Source organism: Drosophila obscura, unplaced genomic scaffold (genome assembly GCF_018151105.1).
Source record: "Drosophila obscura isolate BZ-5 IFL unplaced genomic scaffold, ASM1815110v1 contig_200, whole genome shotgun sequence".
In the NCBI taxonomy this organism is placed as follows: Eukaryota; Metazoa; Arthropoda; class Insecta; order Diptera; family Drosophilidae; genus Drosophila; species Drosophila obscura.
This window is the reverse complement of record NW_024542791.1, coordinates 7,633,005-7,653,603: the sequence shown is the minus strand read 5'-3', so window position 1 is coordinate 7,653,603 and position 20,599 is coordinate 7,633,005. Positions and strand designations below refer to the sequence as shown.

Here is a 20,599-nt window from a genome sequence, read left to right as displayed (position 1 = left end):
ACATTTTTTTGTACAGATGCCTAAGGGAAGGGATTGTTAATATACATAGAGTGTATACGCAGGAATCTTAGTTCTTTAGTTCAAACGATCTGTTGTTTAAATTGCCGCTTAGATATATCTGGAATGGTTTCTCAGCTGAATATCTGTTTCATACTGGTTGAGTTATAAGCTCTCAAAGTTGAGGAATATCAGTAACCGAATAATTTTACAGACTTATCCACTATTGGAGGTCTTTTCCTCAATCCATACTATATTTTTGGTACTTATATGTATGTTAATCCACTTTTCCGTTATTTCCATTCTCCACCATTTCTCCCAATTTATTTCCCCCTTTCTACATCAAATATTTACCGCATTTTCAGTTTCTCTCTGACATCCACCTGTGACGTACCCTCCTAATATCCACATCCTGCCCCCTCTCCCTTGTGGGTACCATGACCCTCGATGGTCTCTCAAATTTGCTAATTAACAACATAAGGTTTTCTAATTTCATTTAACGCACGGAGATAGTACCAGAATCCACAATCGGAACACCCACTCCACCAACCCCCTTATCCGTTCCACACCCCCTCTCCATTTGTTATAAGACTCCCCTCTGCGTTTCCTATACTTTTCCAAGAGTTTCCCTGGCTGAGGTTTTGGCAAGTCGTCGAGCTCTGTGCCTTTTGCCTCAGTCGTCGTTTTGGTATCATTAGCCTCTGGGGATGATTTGTTGTTGGTGTTTGGCAGCACTTGATCAACGCGGCAATGAATTCAATTAGCACCAAAACACCAAAAGAGCTCTCCGCTGGAGAGGGGGGAGTGGCATGTGGCATGAGGCATGAGGGTGAGGGTATGTGGCACTTGCTGCAGGCACAATCCACAATCGAGAGCCAGAGGCGTAGACGGCACTCTGGGAGGACACACCCTGTCCATTAGCCAAAGGAATAGAGAGGAGAATAGAGAGCGGACTGCCCGATTTGGTCAATTGTTTGGATTATTTTTCTGGTGAATTATTGCGTGTTGACGCATATGGTGACAATTTCCCCCCTGCAAATCATGCCCTCTCTCTTCCTCTCTGCCTGAGAGTCTCCATGTCTCCCTTTCCTAATGCCTGCAGCAATTAGGTTTCATGGAAATGAAGTTTGCGACTGACTGGTGCACGAATTTCCTAACGATTATATCGAAATCATTTTGGCAAATGTCAGGACATTGACATCCTCACAGTTTTCTCTCTCTTTCTATCTCTTCTCTCTTTCCGTTTTCCCCTGTTTCCTCAATGAACTCATGCACGGATTTTCTGGATTTTCATAATCTTTCTTTATGGATTGATGGCAGCATCTTCGGTCTACGAGATCGCCTGCTGATTGCTCTTGGACATTTTACTTTTTCATATTTTTCCATCACGTGCCTCCCTCCCTCTCTTTAGATGTCCTCTCCTTATCTGTTTGGTTTGCTGGAATATAGCCAGATGGATTGTGTAAACATGCTGAAAATTATTGTATTAGTCGCGGCATATCTCGAAGCATGCCATCCCATGCGATTACATGCGATGAATTATATTCTCAATTGGGTTATGAATTGATTAATGAATTTATACATTTGTCGCCAAACGGTTGAGTGGTGGTCGAGGGTTTGGGATGATTATGGTGCCCCCACCATATCCCCATTATCCCCACTATCCCCGTAGATCCATGAAAGTGTCTAGAGAAAAAGGATGAGTTTCTGATGGTATCTTTGGGAAAACTTTCTTGAAAACTTTTATCTTTGATTGAGAGAACCTTATGCATGAACATTTCTGTACATTTTTATTTCTTCCATCTTTTAAATATTACCCATTTCCATAACCCTTTTCCATCTACAATCTTTAATCCAAAATATAATTCCTTCCTCAAAAACTATGCTTTAAAAATAGTTACACCTACAAAAATCTGCTCCTTTCTTAACCCTCTCCACTTATAAGGCTTTAAGTTTCTTTCTTCTGCTGAATACCTCCTCCACCACTCCACCTTTCACCTTGCCCCCATCCATCAACTTCTCTAACAAATGGTTGATGATTTTTAGAACTTCTTCCTTGTTGCTGTCTCCCTTCGTGTGACAAATTAATTGAAACAATTAAAATGTACAAAAAGAGTCATCAACTCTCGTACCTTTCCCGTTTTCAGGGCTAATTAACACATGTGTGCCGAAGAGAGTCGCGGGCCTGCCTATCGACAGGAATGTTATGCCCCCGACATCCCGAAAAACATGCAAAAGTAAACAGAATGTAGAATTGCAGATAAACAATGTGAGAAATATTAAATTGTAATCCGCTTAAATGTGTTGAAAGGCATTAAATCTAATTTGCATAATTGCCCAACCGAAGGAAAACAAAGCGAAGGAAGGAAAAGCCAGAGCGAACCCCTGCGAGGACAAAAGTTTTTCCCCTTAATCCGAAATCCAATCAAAATTGAGTCAGTGCTGGGATGGATGGAAGAACGAACAGGGGACAGAGGGACAAAGGGTATCCTCAAGAGTCGCGAGTCTCCTTAGCGATGCACGTGAGGGCAATATTCAAAAATGTTTAGCATAATTAATGCGGATTCCTGAACCCATAACCAGACCCTCGTCCACGACTGGATCCTGCTCCAAGGTCCGGTTCCCGTCGTATCCCATCGTATCCTCCGACAAGTGCACACCCGACGTTAACGAACATTTGCCTAATCAACCCTTAAAAACATTTGCGCTAATTTGTGGCTCGACGAAGGTGGAGAGTGGACAGAGGAAAGACAGGTCACTTGGGTATTTATCCACATCCGCATCCGCGCACGAGGATGGGCCGCCTCGGGGCAACATTATTCACACATACGCTCAACTGAACCTTTGGTTTATCCTCCCATACCATCCCATTCCAGTCCATGTCTGGAGTCCCTCGGGTGGGAAGTGAGTGTGCGTGGATATTGAATTTATTTTTTTTATGCCACTAATTGGCTCAAATACCTGAGGGCGTTTGGGCCACATTCCCCTTGAAAGTTGGAAGCATCTTCGATGTGGCTGAGGCTGATGGTATTATTTACTTGTAAAGTTTGCTTACTAAGGAATTATGGTGCAGGGGATAATAGTTAAGGGTTTTGTTGTTTAGACTAGAAAAAATATCCCACAAAATTGGAGATGGAAAGCGATTCTCTGAGACATCCAATTCGTTTTTCGATGAGTTCTAGAAATATTTCTCTTTCATTAGAAGCCTCTTCCTTAATCTCATATCCTTTCGAAATTTTCATTAATTGTAAAATATTCAACCCAAATATTCTTTGGATCAAATCTCAAGATATTACTACACACATTACATGATATTTCTCCCGGAAGGAAAGAAGCCCCGAAAACTCTGAATATCCTTAGTCAAAATCAGATAAAATGGACGAGGGTAGATGATATGATAATGGCTATAAAAGATGATAATGTGCACAAATCCTTTTTGGCCAGATTCGCAAAAAGCAGTCGCAAAAAGAGCTCAAGTCTCAAACCTCAGACAGAAGCCGAAAATCATTTTAAAAAGGGAGCGAACCCCTAAAATGGAGTTCTACACAGATAAGTCTAACGAAGTGTGGATACCCTATGGGGGAAGTGGGTGTATGGGAAGGAGTAACGGGATACTTCTTTGAGTAAAAGTAAAAGCATAGAAAGCAAGAGAACTTATCCAACTGCTCTGCTCATAGACCTGGACCTAGAGTATTGCAAAACGAGCGACAGATGAAGAAAAATAACAGCAAACAGCAACAAGAAAAGGCATCCAGTATCAAATCGCGCCGCAGTAAATGCTATTAACATATTAAAGCAATAAAAGAAATGGCATACAAAACTCCCCCGCCTGCACCACACCCCTGGTGACTCTACCCCTGCTGAATCAGAGGGTGGAGCAGGGCACACACCCAAATATTTAGCAGCCAAATGGCATTTACCCTTCGGAATGGAAATGAAAACTCCGAAACACAGAATCCCCCTCAAGAGTCGGAAGAGCAGAGCAGTCAGAAGATAAGGGCCAAGAGTTACTCTGTTTCTGTTGGTACTTCAGGACATCCTCCCTCCCCCTACTGTCTTAGTCTTACCCTGCTCTCCACCATGGATAATCATACTAAATGCTGCCATTTGCCATTTGTGAGGTTTTGCCACTTGCCCTTTATGGCTCGAATGTGTTCGCTCTCCGTCGTCTGGTCTGACTTGTCCTCTGTCTCTGTCTCTCTCTCGCACTCTCACTCTTTTACTCCCCACCTCTTTCGCTCTCTTGGTGTGTGCAGTGTGTGTGGGCGTGTGCTGAATCTGCTTCGGGGGTTGGATCAAGGCAAATTGTGAAAAGTTCGCCTGGGAAGTACTTCTAAAGCTCTGTGTAAACACCCACTAAAATCAATTTGCTGGATTTTCTACCACCAGAAAATGTGTATTTTACGGGCTACAATGCACAATGAACATAGCAGAAGGATACAATAAGGATAGAGTATATGAAGGAATGGCAGGGAGGAGAAGAGACCAAAATGGATTGATTGTCCATTTTTCGGTTGTGATATACTACGATGGATGGGTATATTGGATGAGCATGTAAATGGCATATGATCGAGAAATGTGGTATAAGTTATGATTATGATGAGTGTGGATGGAATAAACAGAGCATGTTTTGCACGAAACAGTACAAAGGTATCTTTGTAGGACCATAACGGGTACAGAAAGATAGATATACAGCCGTAATTTCTTGTCATAAAGAAAAGTTTTACCAAGTTTTTATATAATTTGACCCACCCTATTTCCCACCCTTCGCTCTTTCTCTCTCTCTCTTTCACTCCCCCTTTATAATCTTACATACTCTACATATGTCCTATTGAAAAACGAAAAGTCGAAACTTTCTGTCCTTTGGAAAGTATTTCGCAGTCAAATGGAAAGCTTAGGGCAGGGAAATGGCAGTTTAGAGGGGCTGTAGAGGGTCGTAGTTAGGGTGGGAGTTGAGAGGTTGGGAATAGTCGTTCAATGGCCTTTTGCTCCCTTTACTTAATCTCATCTAATAAATGGCTTCGCCTTGTGTGCTCGTAAATCACTTAGCAATTTGCTGCGGAAAAAACGTAAGTGATAATCCTGCCAAGGTTCCTAGATTCCGTGATTTTTCGCAGCTTTTTTACATGGCCACGCATAAGTGGCCCTAAATCGCATTCATATGAGGCAGAACCCCACCCCCTAGACCTTTCTGATTAGGCTGCGGGGCAAGTTTTTTATACGACCTGCCATTTGATTTATTTATTGTTGGTTTATGCGTGATCTTGCGTCAAATTAGCATTTATCATTCCGATTGGAGCTCCAACTCCATGCAGACACAGGGTAATCTATGCTACTCCTCCTCCTATGCCCCTTCCCATTCGACCTTTCCACAAAGTACTCAACGACATAGCAAAAAGAAAAGAGCAGCTTTTCGCCAAATTGTTTGAACAAGTGTGGCTTAATTTTTCAAATTGTATTTCAAGTCTGTTTGGTTGGGACTTCCCCCTTCCCCCTGGAGTGATTGATTGCGATTATTTAAATTTGGAAACTGTATAGAAAGGGGGTAGTAGTGGAAGCATAGAGGAAGAGAGTGCATATATTTTTGGGGAGCAGTTCTCTCTCTTTGATTATCACACAATAAACTTGATATAACTATGCGAAATCAAACGAAAGCCGACGCTCCACATCTATCAAATATAGATAATCCCAGTCGGAAAACAGTAGCATATAACCCTCTGCTACCTTCAGTGATTACTGGCACCTACGCATATCACATCCCTTCCCTACCACCATCTAATCACAATACCCATTCCAATTCCATCAGGGCATTTCGGGGGTGGGTGCCCAATGTCACTAATTGTGTGCAAATGGCGTTTGTGCCTTGCATTTCGGGCCATGCATATAAATGGCCTAATCGTAGTCCGTTGGGACTATGGCTATCCCCAGTCCCCAGGGGTGTTGCTTGGATGGGGGATCCACGAAACTGATGAGGGAAAGGGTGTACGCATGATACAAGAGTTTTAAAGTAAAAATCGCGGGATAAAAGCATAGAATCACTTTTCAATCATAGCCTATGGGATTTTATCCACACCTGCCGTGGAACCCTTATCGGTCTTTACTTCCAACAGCAGTGATGCATGTTGTACCCTCCAAATATAGCACCCAATTAAACTTTATATTGAATATTATACTACAGAGGGAGTCGTAAAAACTGCGGCAACTTCCGTTGCTATTATTCGACAGAGAGCGAGAGTTAATAATATTATTAATAATCTTTCTAGTACTATAATTTAATTTAATTTGTTTATTTATCTTGGCTAAGCGCTGCATTCGCTGGCTGCTGGCTGGTTTATGGCCTTAGCCATTGGGCAATAAACACATTTGTTTGGTTAATGAAGTCGATAAGACTACCGTCACCATAAAGATACAGATACTCGCTCGTACTTGTGCTCATGCTCGTGCTCGTACGGTAGGCGGTAGGTAGCCCATAAATCCATCCCATAATGTGTGGATAGTGCGGTGGTGCGAAGGTGGGTAGATTGACTTTCATAAAATTTACGATCCAATGGCATATCATCGACTGCTTTAATTGAACGCAAGAAGCATAATTTTCATTCAACCAAATCAGAGAACAGAGTGGGAGGAAGATATGTTATGGTTTCCCCACAGAGAATCCATGAATCCCCTGGTCTATGGATATATTTGTATTGATTTTAAAATTATGCACACAAACAACGAACGAGAGGATGAAACTGGAAACAATCCCGAACGAAATGTCTGTCCAGGGACCCTGGCACGTTCATCAGTTGACTTCTCGTCATCGTCATCCTACTCGTGTTGACTTTCTGTTTAGATTTTCAATTAAATTTGTTGACACAGAGTGCGACAATGTGCCGTGTGCCCGTGCCCCATCGTATACGTAATATAAATTGATTATTTCAATTTATTTAAGGCGCAAACCGATAGCATTTAATTAAAAACTCATCTGAGCAAACAGCGAACAAGCCCAACAGAGACTGAGAGTAAGAGAGGAGAGAGGCAAAGACAACCTGAATGAACAAGAGAGTGAGAAAGAGTGAAAGAGAGGGAGAGAGACTGACAACGACACGACTCATTACAGGCTCAAGTACCAAACACCCAGAGGAATGGAATGCTCCGTGGAGTGCAACGCGAGTGCGATAAGATGATATGGTTACTATGCCTATTCCGATTCCGATTCCTATTCCTATGGCTATGCGGTGGAGTGGAGATTGTGTGCAGCCAGGGACCGACTTTATCAGACCTTAACATCTGTTTATAATTGAAAATGCAGCTACTGTGTCGCTGTGGCTGTGGCTGTGGCTGGCTTCGCGGGCAAATGTGACACGAAAATTGACGCCAATCGTCTGTCATTAGTGTCAATAGAGAGTCAGCAGCACTGGAACGGGACTGGGACTGGCACTGAATGTAGCCCAAAACAAACGTCAGGTTAACCCATGTGTGCTCTATGGTCTTGGGATTCTTATCAAACTGTAAACTTTGGATGTTCCTTACCTGAAAAAAAGAGGGGAACTGCACAGGAGATTTTATAGATGTCTGCGGTAGCGATGCAAACATTGAAATCATATCCCAACAGTACAGATAATTAGAATTCCAAACTCAGAGGAAGATTATAGTAAGTTATTTTATAAGTTACATGCCCCACAGGAGGATTAATTACACTAGTCAACACGATTTTTCCTCAAGGAACAAAACGAACTTTTTCTTAAAGATTTGGGGCTTAGAAATGGTTTGATGATATTTTTTTTTTTTCTATGTCAGAACTTTTTTTAAAGAATTTTTGAAAACTGGTATTTTTTTTTAAGCTTTTTTCAGAGGTAGCGCTTGTTTTTTTCACATAACTCTAGTATCTTACGTCTGGTTATAAAGAACTTTGCTATTTTTAAAAGATAATTAAAACAGCTAGAAGTTAAGCCCAAACACTTTGTGATTACAGCTTACTGTCTGGGAAATATAAAGCATTGAAATGCAAAAATGATGATTTTTGTGCGGTATTTTTGACGAAATTTTGACTTTAAAAACTCAGGAAAAGTCGAAAAAAAATTATATCCTGTGTCCTCTATTTTTTTGTGTATAGGTGCATTAATTTGGCGTCGTTCCAGGTATCGCTCATTAAAATCTATGGAGAGACTTTGGAGCTAAAATTCGTTAACCAAACCTAAAATATGGAAAAAATGAACAAAAAATACCTTTTGGAAGGTTGCGAGCCCAATTCCCATTGGGAATTGGGATCGCGATCACGTACCAAATGTACAACCCTTTTTTGTTTGCTTTGTTCCCAATTGGCAGTTGGGCCGGCAACCTTCGAAAAGGTATTTTTTGTTCATTTTTTCCATATTTTAGGTTTGGTTAACGAATTTTAGCTCCAAAGTCTCTCCATAGATTTTAATGAGCGATACCTGGAACGACGCCAAATTAATGCACCTATACAAAAAAAAAATAGAGGACACAGGATATATTTTTTTTTCGACTTTTCCTGAGTTTTTAAAATCAAAATTTCGTAAAAAATACTGCACAAAAATCATCATATTTGCATTTCAATGCTTTATACTTCCCAGACGGTAAGCTGTAATCACAAAGTGTTTAGGCTTATCTTCTACCTTTTTCATTATCTTTTCAAAATAGCAAAGTTCTTTACAACCAGACGTAAGATACTAGAGTTATGTGAAAAAAACAAGCGCTTCCTCTGAGAAAAGTTTAAAAAAAAAATACCAGACTTCAAAAATTTTTCAAAAAAAAGTTCTGCCATAGAAAAAAAACCATAATTCTTTAAAAAATTTTAAATCTCCATATCTATCAGAAAAAGTTGGTTTGGATCCTTGAGGAAAAAAAAAAGTTCGATTTTGTCGAGTAGTGTTATCAGACTCAAACTCCAGTATAAAGACAAATACAAACGTTATCTCTAGAAAGCTTTCAGAAATCCAGAGAACGACCACATTATTCTCTATCTCTCTATCAAGTTTTAATAGTCAATAGGAAAACAATAAATTCTTCAACTGCATTTCAGATCGATTCTACGACGGTTCTACGAGGAGGAGCAGTAGCTGGAAAACAGGGTAAGTTTCCATGCCTTTTGTTGACACTTTCATATTTCTTAATGATGACATTTTAATTATTAGTAAAGTGCTTTGAACAGCTGATAAGATATCGGGCATTGGATATTTATGATTGACTTTCTCTCTTTCTATGACTTGGGGGGCTTCTGCTGCTGCCTCTGTCTCTGACGTTCCCCGAAGTTCAAGTTGAGTGATTGCGGGGAACAAAAGGTAGAGGCACAACAGTAGCATGGCAGCATGGATTGATAATAGAGTTTCCATTTGTGGGATAGGAAGAGACTGTATCGAAATTACTTTATGGAATTAAGTAGCGATTGAAGCGAGATCCGCCCTCACTTGCCAGTGGGAGACCTTGGGTTCCAATCTCTGCTCGCAAAGTTCTTTTGTAAAGGCCTGTCTCCAGCCCCGCGGAAAATTCCTGCCAGGAATTTGCCTAGAGATTTGTACGTATTTGTATTTGCCATGTTGCTGGATAGACACTCCAGGAAAACGTAAACGAAAAATTCCTGCCACAGTTTCTTTTATATGGAGTTTGACAGGAATTTTGTGATTCCGCGGTGCTGTATACTATGCTTAAAGCTATCAGACCCAAAGAGATAAGATAATCAGATTCCCACATTAAAATAATCCAAGCACTAGCCCTGAAATGCTTAGTTAATCATCTTAAACCTTGCGATAAACCTCCTCAAAATGTCCCCACAAGACGCATTCCAATCAATCAATCAAACAATTCCCATAATTTCATAATTTTCTTTGCTAAAATACAAGTAAATATTTAGACATCATTAGGTTCTATAGTCGGTTGGGGATGGAGAAGAGGATGGGGCTCCCACCAACACCTCCCATTCACATTAGCTCACCTTGGTTCAACTCAATCAATTTAATGCCTATCAACAGGTGACTTATCACGACTGGGCTGGACTGGACAGACAGACATACACACTCAGCAAATACGAGGATGCCTGCAGTTGCAATTTATTGTTTGCCCATCAGATACTCAAATATACTCAATATTCCCAGCTTCAGGTCACGTACCAGCCTTTCCCTTTGGGGCACATATGTATAGAGTGAGAGAGGGAGACACGACAGTATCCCCTTCGTAGTATCAGAGATACAATTAGAATTATGAAGTCAACTCCTAGTTAGCTGGTGATTAAAAGACAACAAATGCAACGACGTTGAGTGCCTCACAAGTCCACCGCAAGCTCTGGCAAGCAACCAGCCTCTATTCCACTCCTCCCACATTGAGTACATTGAGAGAAACACTGCCAGAGTCAGGCATATGACAGTGTCTTCCATTGGAAGTTGTTTCTCCGACTGGACCATCCTCCCCCTCCCCCCCACAAACCTCAGGGTAGATTGCAATTTATCTGCACGCAAATTTGCCGGAAGTGAGGGCCGGAGACAGACAGAGACGAGTGGGTGAGTCGGAGCGGGCATGGAAGTAGGAGACGGTATCCCATCGCATAGTGTGAAAAGTCAAGTTTGTCGGTTGCTGTTGGCTACGCAAACAATAGCTTTCGGGTGTCATAGTTCCCATGATCTTGCAGCATTTCGGGGCACTTCAAATTGAGCTGCTCTGATGGCAGACTCTGATTTGTCCATCGCTCTGTTGTTGTTTGGCATATATTGTACATATCTGCATATAAACTGCTCTCTTTGTATCCATCGTTATGTGGAATTTGTGCCACCAACTCGTGCATAAAGTTTTTGGTTCGTTCTGCTTCATTCTGGTTATAGAATTTCAAATTTTCTTGGAATTTTCTCTAGCTACAATTTGCGTATGTGTTTAACGAAGCGGATTTTCCCTCGAGGGAGCGCGGGGGGGCGTGTTGAGGAACCACCGCAAATTTGTGTATGATTTTTGTTTTCCACAAGAAAAACAATGGCAGCAATAGCAATCGGAGGAGTTTTCCCAACTTGCCAAGGCGAAAAGTGTTGCCTTTTCGGGGACTGGCAGGGCAAGTGTCCTGCAAAGATGTGTACAAATAAAAGACACGAAAGCAATTTCAGCATGAAATCCAACAAATAAATACAAATTGCCTTCGCTCTGGGGACAGTGGGGCTGTGGGCAGTGGTGCCACGCCCATTTTTTACGGATACTACTTTTATAAATGGCCAAATGGCCACAAAGCCACTGAACTGGAAATTTGTTCAATTTTTGTTTACCCAATTCTTTGGTTCTTGTAGAAGGAGATGGGAAGAAGGACCTAAAAACCAAAAACAATAGGCATGAATATATGTATGTATATAGAGGATATATAGCCAGGATGCCTGGACAATGTTTTATTTAATTTTTGGTTATTTGGCAATTTTTCACTTCATTAAACCTTTGCTTCTATGCTCCTACGCTACTGATTTGTCATATCAATTTACTCTCATTTGAGAGGAACAAAAGGGTTAAGAAAACACTGTTTCGAGGGTTGATTGAGGCTGAAGGAAAAACAAACCAATTTGTTATGGTTTCGGGGGATCAGACGGCTCAGAGGGTTCGGAGGGTTCAGAGGGCTCATGTCAAATCAATGTCAGAGCCTCCTTCTTACGCAATTTGCTTACATGATGTCAGCGATTCGATTCCTTCTGGGGCCCCATAAACATCTTCAGATATTTTTAAAGTGCAAATGTTTATTTGCATACACACACTCATACAATACTCTTGCAATATATAAAGAAAAGACAAACAATCCTTCGGCATCTGCTTGAGGTCGAGCCATGCCCTGCTGACAAATTCTAACAAATCTGTAAAAATTTGTCTTCTGTCAGGATAAAATTACTCAACAAAAAAGAGGCAGAGGGGAGAAGGAAGGACACACACTCGCAGGATACATGCTTAGCATACTTATGGGGTGTATACGCGCACGATTGGTGGGGTCCTTGTATTGTATTTTGTATCATGTGCTCGTTAAGCGGAAAGCAAAACAAATCATAATCTCCAAGTCCTTCGAAGTGCCTCTCTTGTATTTCTTGTTCTGTTTCTTGAAATATGACAACGCGTGCTATTTGCCTGCTTACACACATTTCGCCTTGCCTCGCCTCGAATTTTTGTGGTTGGAAGGATACTCTTCTTTATGGCCGCGCCACCCCCTCCATAGCTAATAAGAAGGAGCTGCTCCCTGGAGCACATACAAGGGAATACTTAAGTGGGATGTGTGGGACTGCGATTTGCTTGTTTGGACAACTGCTTTGGTCCCTTGACAAATCCAAATACATTCTTGACATTTGCGAAGAAATACTTGGATGAAATGGACATGCTTTCTACAATTCTTCAATTATTTTTCATTATTTAAATTATAGGAACTGTTCATCAGGTCCCACAGCTCCATTTACTAGTAGTCTTTAATCTCCCAATCTATAAATAAGTTTGATATTCTAAACATATCCCCCAATCATCCATAATTTGGATCACGTTTGTGCTTGTTATAGATATATGTATATTCGTAGACTCCATGTAAATCCATTTTTTTTATCAAATGTTTCGTCCGGATCAGGCACCACAAATTTTGTGCTTTGGTGGTCGGAATGGTCGATAGGGCTTATTGATGTGTAATAAACCCAATTGCATTTGTTTTGAATATATAAATAAATCATAAAAAGAGAGACGGCAACAAGCAACAACAACAAAGGTTGCGCCATTTTTTTGCTCTTCCCTTTTTCCGTTTCCGCTTTGCTGCTGCTTTTGTTTTGTTTCCCTTTCTGTGTTGTTTTTTTATGCTCTAGAACGTGCGTGGCATACTAATTTGGACTAAATGATACAGAGGGGATAGAGAGAGACAGAGAAAGAGAGAGGGAGAGAGAACAATAGAGAGAGGGGTGGAGAGGGGAAATAAAATAATAGATAGACTCAATAAAAGTCGTTGTATCCCACGGATGCGTGGGGCGGGTTGTAAAACATTTGATTAATCAACCAAAAAGTGTTGAAAATGTTATTTTTGCCAGCATTGCAAACGGCGCATTTAGGGATTTTTACTTTGATTTTTACCATATATAGATACGCGTAATCGTCCATAAAGATTTTTATGCTGTCCATACGTATGTAGATACATATAAACACACATACATTGCACACATATAAAATATACCACAAATTGAGGCAGTTTTCGGTCATTCGGTCTCTGCCCAAAATAGAGCCATAAACTTGTAAACACAAACATTTACAAAAAAAAAATTCAGTACGACTTAAGAGGCTTCCCTCGTAAAAAGGTAAAGGATATTCCGACTAAAGGATCCCCTACGGGAGTACAACCTCCTTTCGTACTTCTCGTTAAGGGGAAAGACCCATGTGGAGTGAAGAGCACAGGGTGTCATCTGAAATTGCTCATTACGGATGCTAAGTGTACACTGGGCGTCATAAATCTATCGGCTGAGAGAGAGTAATTAGTCAATGGCGGGGAAGGCAGCAACGAAACGAACGAAACGAAAATAGGGATATTATAAAAAAGAAAAAGAGAGAGGGAAAGAGTGGGAGTGGAAGAGTAAAACCGCTTTTAGTAGCTGCTTCATTAACGGCTGCTGCTTCTTCCAGTGGATGTGTATGGTAGCTGTATTTCCTTTGCGAGAAAGGGGCTTAACATAATATTAAAAATCACATTTAAATCGAAACAGCATTTTGACAGCCCCTTTCTAAGCACCTACTAAGAGTAGCAGCCTTTTCAGTTTTAGTGTTCTTTCAGTCCATCCTCTCTGTCTTCTATCTCCAATTTTCGCACTTTCTTTCTCTCTGTCTAATCCCTCTCTCTTTCTCCCTCCCAAAAAACAACATGTTCACAATAACTCCCCCAGCAATACAGGGTATTTTTGGATTTCTCTCTCTCTACTCTGGCAGCTCTGGCAGTTTTTCATTAAACATTTGGCAAACGTATTAAAACACCCCATCTTTGCCTTAATTAAGAGCCATAAAAGCACATTTACTTATTGTTTGGATCTGTGTCTCTTTCTGTCCCTTTCTGCTTGGATCCCATTTAAGCAAAAAATATCCCGTCTCGTGGCACGTCTTTGTGCTTATTTATCCCTGGTGCTGGCTGCTCAACAGCCCCAACATACCACCCACCACTTCACTCAGATCCCGGTGAGCGTCCATTTGTCGTGCCTAATTCATGGCTAAAGTTGGAATTAAGTGAATTTGACGTTCATTAACGTGCGAGGGTTGTGCTCTGCTCTGTGAGTGGAAGTGTGAGTGGGAGTCTGCATGTGTGTGTGTGCGCGCCATGTTTTATGGCGTGGGGATGGAGGAAATTGGCGCCATTCAAATGGTGGTGGACTGTTGCTGGCGGTGGTATCACAGAAGTGGTGCTTGTGAAGTGCTCTAGAGGTGGAGGTTAAGCGGGCTTTTTGCGCCTCAGACAGTGTTGGTAATTAGCCGAACGTCTAATGTTGCACTAATAACGTAAATTTGTGGGCTAGTTAACCGAAGTGGGGCTGGCGGGGCTGTGAATAAGCTGGACAGCAATGGGGAAGGTACATATATATGTCGTTGTGTCTTATTATTTGCTTTTCGTCTCCACACATGATGAAAGTCATACCAATGCTTTGATTTATGGCCTAGTTACCACAAAAGACAGGCATAAGCTAATAATTTCTAATGATCATTTACAACAACCTGACAATCGAGATGTTTAATCGCTTAAGAAGTAATACAGGTGCAACACGAGCAACAGGTGCTATCCAACACTGATAGGCAACCAATCTTTAAATTAAAATTTGAGTTCAAATTCAAATCTGAACTCAAAACAGGCAGACTACTCATCCTCGTACGAAAGTTAAAGCTGACAAAAAAATTGGACACATAAAAAACTTTGGACTTCGGCATGACACATTGACGACATTCATGCATATGTGAAAGTTTTTAATGCCGGCACAAGAATTTCAAGTCCAATGCTATCACAACCAACTAACTATCCAAAAATGTTGACCACTCTCACACACACACCCACACACCGGAGATAGTTCAGCCCCACTCCCTCACTCTCAACTCCACCCTTAAAAAAAGGAGTAAAATGTGCCGCAATGCTACGAATTGCCTGTTAATTAGTCTCACTTAGAAAATAAACTGCAGTAATTAAGAGAAAAGGCAGACAAATAAAACAAAACAAAAAAGGGGAAGAACCATACAGCTTCTGCTGTACACAGCCAACGCCCTGAAAAACTAGTCGGAAGTTTTCCGTCGCCAACATCTCCTCTCCATCGCTCCATCTCGTTTTCCCAGCAGTCCCGTTGGAGTGAGAATTTTAATTTCAACGCTAGAATTCTAATTAACAAACAAATCCGGAAAAATACACAGCAGTCGAGAGTAAAAAATTCAACCCACATTGGATTCTCCACTGCCCTTCCTCCAGGGAGTAACTGAAGAGACACAGAGACAGACAGACAGGCAGAGAGAGAGAGAGAGAAGTGACTGCAAAAAAAGTATGCTACATAAAAACGGGGCGCTTGGTGGTGGGGGTTGGTTGTGGAGGGAAACCCTGTGAGCCATGATCTCCCAATTTAATATTATAATTGCTACAATTATCATTCTCATGCCATTTACACAGCAATTGCACAAAAACAAAGCAGGGGGGGAAGGAAAAGGAGGGAAGAATCCCAAAAAGAGAAGTAAAAGAAGTGGAATTGGAATTGGGAGTGAGAAACAGAAAAATGGGGTGGGTTAAGAGGAAGCTCGTCAGCCACTTGACTGGCGAAACGGATGCGGATATGTACGCCAAATTGAAGCAATTACCGGACTCCGGCTACCCTCCGAAATTCCACTCAGACTTTGCTCTATATATATAAGCCAAGAGACTCCACCCACCAGAGCTTTTCTCTCTCTCTCTCTTTCTGGCTTTCTCTTGCGCCGGCGCTGTTATAAAGAAAGAAAGATGAAGAAAGAGAGAGAGCATAATGGCGTTTACATACCCACAAAAACAGAAAGATGAAAGTTGAAGCTGCCCCACGATGCTTCTATCGCTGATGATAATGATGACAAAATAACTTCTTGGAGGGAGGGTTCCATTTATAAAATATATTCTCACCCAAAAGAAAGTGGAATGAAAGCAAAAACCATATATCCACAAATATCCGAATGCATCATTTCAGTACTATCTGCAAAAACAACATTAATTGGATTGTGCATCGAGGATAATTGTTGTTGCTAAGTGCGGGCAAGAAAAATTGATTACAAAATGTTTTTGCAGCTGTTATTATTAAATTAATTTGTCATCAAACAAAAGTCCCCACACAAAATCAGCATAAAAGCCCACACACATCCCCACTCTCTGCCTTTTCTACCGATCTATGTGGCTTACAAAAACATGACATGAAAATAATCACAAATTTTGTTGATAAATCCCAGACAGGAGCGGGTATTTGTTTGGCTAATGCGGTTGAGGGGGCCAAAAGATTAAAAGTGCTGCGTTCGTCATGTAAATGAGTCTTATCGCCCCGAATCGAACTAATTGAATTAGACAAATATGGGGACGAATTGGTTGATGAATCGTTTAGTAGAATGAATACCCTCTAACCATAGGATTGAATAGAAAGAGTGGCATTCTGAGAGCTCTACCTAGTCATGGATCATTAAGTGTGATAGTTTTGCCCCATAAGGCTGGAATCCAGACAGCTGTCCCACTTACCGCAGGCTGCTCTATAGCTGCAGCCGCACCCTACCCTTTCCCCATTCTCCCAGATTGTGTTGTGGGGATCATCAAAAGTACAAAGTACAGTTAAGCAATAATCAATTGCTAAGCAATTCTTGTGTCGAACTTGTCATTGATTCGTTGTTCTGTTCCTATTGCTGTACAAGTACGAGTACGAGTAGCAGTAGTCATTGGTTTTTCTACAGAAGTCGTTTGGTGTTTGGCTCCATGTCATGTCATTTTCCATGCCCGAAGATAAAAGACACCACCAATAGCAACAACAACAGCCACGGCAAAAGCAACAAGAAGAACTTTGAGGTATCGCAATGTGTAATTATCGTTGTCACTAATTAAAGTTGGATGAGTAAATAAGCTATGAGTTTCTTATCAACCTGCAAAGGGAATTTTCAAGACAAAGAAATAGAAAACAGAACCGAACAGAGCAGACAAGCTGGCGAAGTATTTCATAAATCCGAAGCCGTCTGCGTGCAATCAGTTCAAACAATTTCAACTTTTGCGATACAATTTTTTTTTTCCTGGTTCATTGGCTAAAGCCAACTTTAAGTGGTTAACCTAATAGATTTTATTGGCAGTACGCCTTGGCAGAACTCAAACAAGATGCAATCGTCTGATTTGTTTAAATTTTAAATTTAAATATTACCGCGCAGTTGCATATTTTTAATCGCTGAGACTTGTAGTGCTGGAAAGTGCGCCGAATAATTTTGTTTCTGTTCACACTGGGATAGCTATCGAAGTTATCGTTATCAAAGAAATGAAACTATCAATGTTATAATGAAACTATCAATGAAATAATGAAACGCAGCTATCGGTATCAAAGAAAAAAAAATGAAATTATCAATGAAATAATGAAACTATCAATGAAATAATGAAACGCAGTTATCGGTATCAAAAAAAAAATGAAATTATCGGTATCAAGTAAATAGCAGCCCGCAGCAACTACGAATTGCACGAGTCTGGCAACGCCACAAAAATGACGTCACATTCGTTTTATGTTGTTTTTGTTTCAGCCTTAATATGTAAATAATCCAATAAAAAGGACTTCTGAAAACTTCAATCGTGTAGAAAATTTATGTATCTATCGGATAAGATTATTTGTTTAGGGTTGAGAGGGCCAACTAGCTAGTAATATTAAACGGAATATCAAAATCAAGGAATATCAACTATCAAAATGTCGATACTATCGATAGTGGCTCACAATTTAAACGCAGAAATGAGTCCGGAGAGCGCTTTGAGTGCTCTCTTTCGACTGGGTCATGGCAAGGTATGGCCCCAGTATTAAAACGGCCGAACTTTTTTTAAGGGCCTCGTAAGGACCTCACCCTTGCCCCGACGGACTAAATATACCATGTTTGCGTGAAAGCACAAAATCCCGCACGGTGAGTTATGTGGTGAGGTGGGTATTTTTCTTGAAAGCTCTGAATTTTGTGACGTCATACTTCACACCTACTCTTATCCTTGCGGCGCAATCAAAAGTTCAACTTACCCATTGTGCGGTAGAGTTGGAAAAACATCGATGTTTGCCACCATCGATGTTTTCGATGTTTTAGAGCGAAGACATCGACTATAATCGATTATCGACATAAAAAATACAACAATTTTTTTGCGTCTTAAATTTTTAATTCAGATCGATAGGAAGCTGTTTTTGTTGATTGACAGTAAAATGTTAACTATTTTAGGTTTTAGCGAGGTCCTTTTTGGTCCGCTTGGGAATAGATAGATGTCCTCCTCGTTATTTCCAACGTCGTCCAACACAGTTGCTGTTACTGTTTTAAAGGAATTAGTTTAAAATAGTTAATTTGATAATTTTTACACATTTAAATACATACATATGTAAACAAGTATGCGAAAAAGTGAGAATTTATATACATGCATGTATACAAATTTATTCGCATACAGATATACATACGTGTGCACATTGTACAAAATTAACTGTATTTTATTGTACTTACTTTTTACAAACTTGTCCATGGCGCAACCACGATCCACGCCAACACCACAAATTATTATCTATTAAAGTAAGTAGAATAGATTAATTGTTGTAAGAAAATTCTGTCTTTCGGTTGTAAGTGACGATAGTCGATGTTTGCAGAAAAAACATCGATGCTGAACATTTTTGGGCAACATCGATACTATCGATGTTACATCGATGTTTTTTCCAGCTCTACTCTAATTTGCGGGTACGTATTTATTTATAAAGAAACTGCATATTACGAAAATGCAGAGCCAGCAAATTGGTTTTGTGATAGTTTTTCTCTGCTGCTGTCTCGTGGTCACAAAGCCCACGCCCCTAAGGTGAGTCCTGTGTCCTGAGGAGAAAGTGGAAGAAGCTTCGAGTTTGTTTTTGGTTGCGTGGGCGAAGAGAGACCTGGAAGCCCACTTGGCCACAATCAAGTTCAAGGTTGACCCAGTAATCCCCTTCGCCTGGCGACTGCAACATAGAAATTTAGCTACGCCAAGCAAAATCGTTGCAATTACTTATTTACAGTGCCCACGACGACATATCGGATTCGGATGAATCAGCCTCGGTCTCCGTGGAAAAGCAGCCACAAAGCAGCCTGCTTGACAACGACAGCGACGCTGACGACTCCTTGTATCCCTTTGATGACTCCAGACTGGTAGATGATCCGATGCGGGGGATGGAGCGTCATCAGCGCGTTCATGACCAAAAATGGGATGTGTTGATATTCACACAGCAATGGCCGGTGACCACCTGCTATCACTGGCGCGAGGACAACCCCTTGCAAGAGTGCACGCTGCCGCAGAAAAAAGAGTTCTGGACTATACACGGCATTTGGCCCACCAAGCTGGGTTCGCTGGGGCCCTCGTTCTGCAACAAGTCTGCAGAGTTCGATGTGGACCAGCTGGATGGCATCTCCAATCGCCTGGAGACCTTCTGGCCGGATTTGAAGGGGGCCACGTCGCAGGAGTGGCTGTGGAAGCACGAGTGGCAGAAGCACGGCACCTGCGCCATGCTCATCGAGGAGCTGGACGACGAGCTCAAGTACTTTGGGCAGGGGCTCAGCTGGCGGGAGCAGTACATCATGTCGCGCATCCTGGACGCCTCGGACATCCATCCCGACTCGAACAACACGGTCACTGCCATCAACAATGCCATCGTAAAGGCGCTGGGAAAGAATCCCTCCATCCACTGCCTCTTCGACACGAAGCACGAGATTAGCTATCTCTCGGAAATTCGCATCTGCTTCAACAAGTCTCTCGAGCTGATCGACTGCGACGGAGTCAAGCTGGGCGATGCCGTCTCCATCAAGTATCCGGGTGGCAATGTCACCACCAATTGTCACATCAGCAGCCTCGTCCACTACCCAAGTCTGGTGCCGCCGCTCCAGCGCAAGCGGGAATGGAAGTTCCCGCTGGTGAATGTCTACAAGCTGTTGCAGTTTCTGATGTGGTTCACCCTGTAATGAACACGAGAAAGTGGAAAGGGAAAAAAAATTATCTTATTTTTGTATAGATTTAGTTTTGGGATTGAAATCCCTTTGGGAAGACAAAAGGAGCGCCTTAGGAGGACTTGTTAACTCCTCTTAGTTTTTCACTACACCTTACACTACTCCTCTGCCCCCTAATTCGATGCCCTCGCGGAGGAGGAGGTCACCGCATGCACTGAGTCCAGACGTGTCCCTAAATCCGAGTGGTATTTTTTTTTGTGTAGAAGGAAATATGGCAAATCATCAAATTAAGGGACCTTTTCCTTTTATAAGCCCAACAAAGACAAGACCTCAGGCTATTCCTTCAGCACCCTCACAGTTTGTTTCACATCTACCCATCCCATCCCCACACCCAGATCTCTGCAGGATCATTAGCCCTTTCCCAATTCTAGTTCGTAAGAATAACCCTACGACATTTGTTTAATTAAACACACACACATCGAATTAATAT

At 41.4% G+C, this 20,599-nt stretch overlaps 2 protein-coding genes across 11 annotated transcripts in view; one reads left to right on the top strand and one right to left on the bottom strand.

The window, feature by feature from the left end:
- LOC111073646 overlaps positions 1-18,808 on the bottom strand; it is a 50,491-nt gene extending 31,683 nt beyond the window's left edge. For 2 of the 8 annotated variants that reach the window (XM_022366059.2, XM_022366060.2), the window contains exons 1-2: positions 18,652-18,808; positions 18,186-18,465 (exon numbers count right to left, since the gene is read on the bottom strand). In XM_022366059.2, the coding sequence (XP_022221751.1) occupies positions 18,186-18,213 (28 nt within the window). In that variant the 5' untranslated portion in view covers positions 18,214-18,465; positions 18,652-18,808. Of the gene's footprint in view, positions 1-15,962; positions 16,014-16,078; positions 16,149-18,185; positions 18,466-18,651 lie in introns of all 8 variants that reach the window. The other 6 variants (XM_022366061.2, XM_022366063.2, XM_041593784.1 and 3 more) reach the window with 5 other exon arrangements.
- Positions 18,788-20,597, top strand: LOC111073630 (ribonuclease Oy). 3 transcript variants are annotated; one of them, XM_022366027.2, is made up of 3 exons: positions 18,823-18,879; positions 18,981-18,994; positions 19,188-20,597. In XM_022366027.2, the coding sequence occupies exons 1-3, from the start codon at positions 18,838-18,840 to the stop codon at positions 20,122-20,124; spliced, it is 993 nt and encodes a 330-aa protein (XP_022221719.1). In that variant the 5' UTR covers positions 18,823-18,837; the 3' UTR covers positions 20,125-20,597. The 3 variants fall into 3 exon arrangements, with proteins under 3 accessions (XP_022221717.2, XP_022221719.1, XP_022221718.1); XM_022366025.2 differs by lacking the exon at positions 18,981-18,994 and having other exon boundaries at positions 18,788-18,879; XM_022366026.2 differs by having other exon boundaries at positions 18,850-18,994.
- The last annotated feature ends 2 nt before the right edge of the window (positions 20,598-20,599 follow it).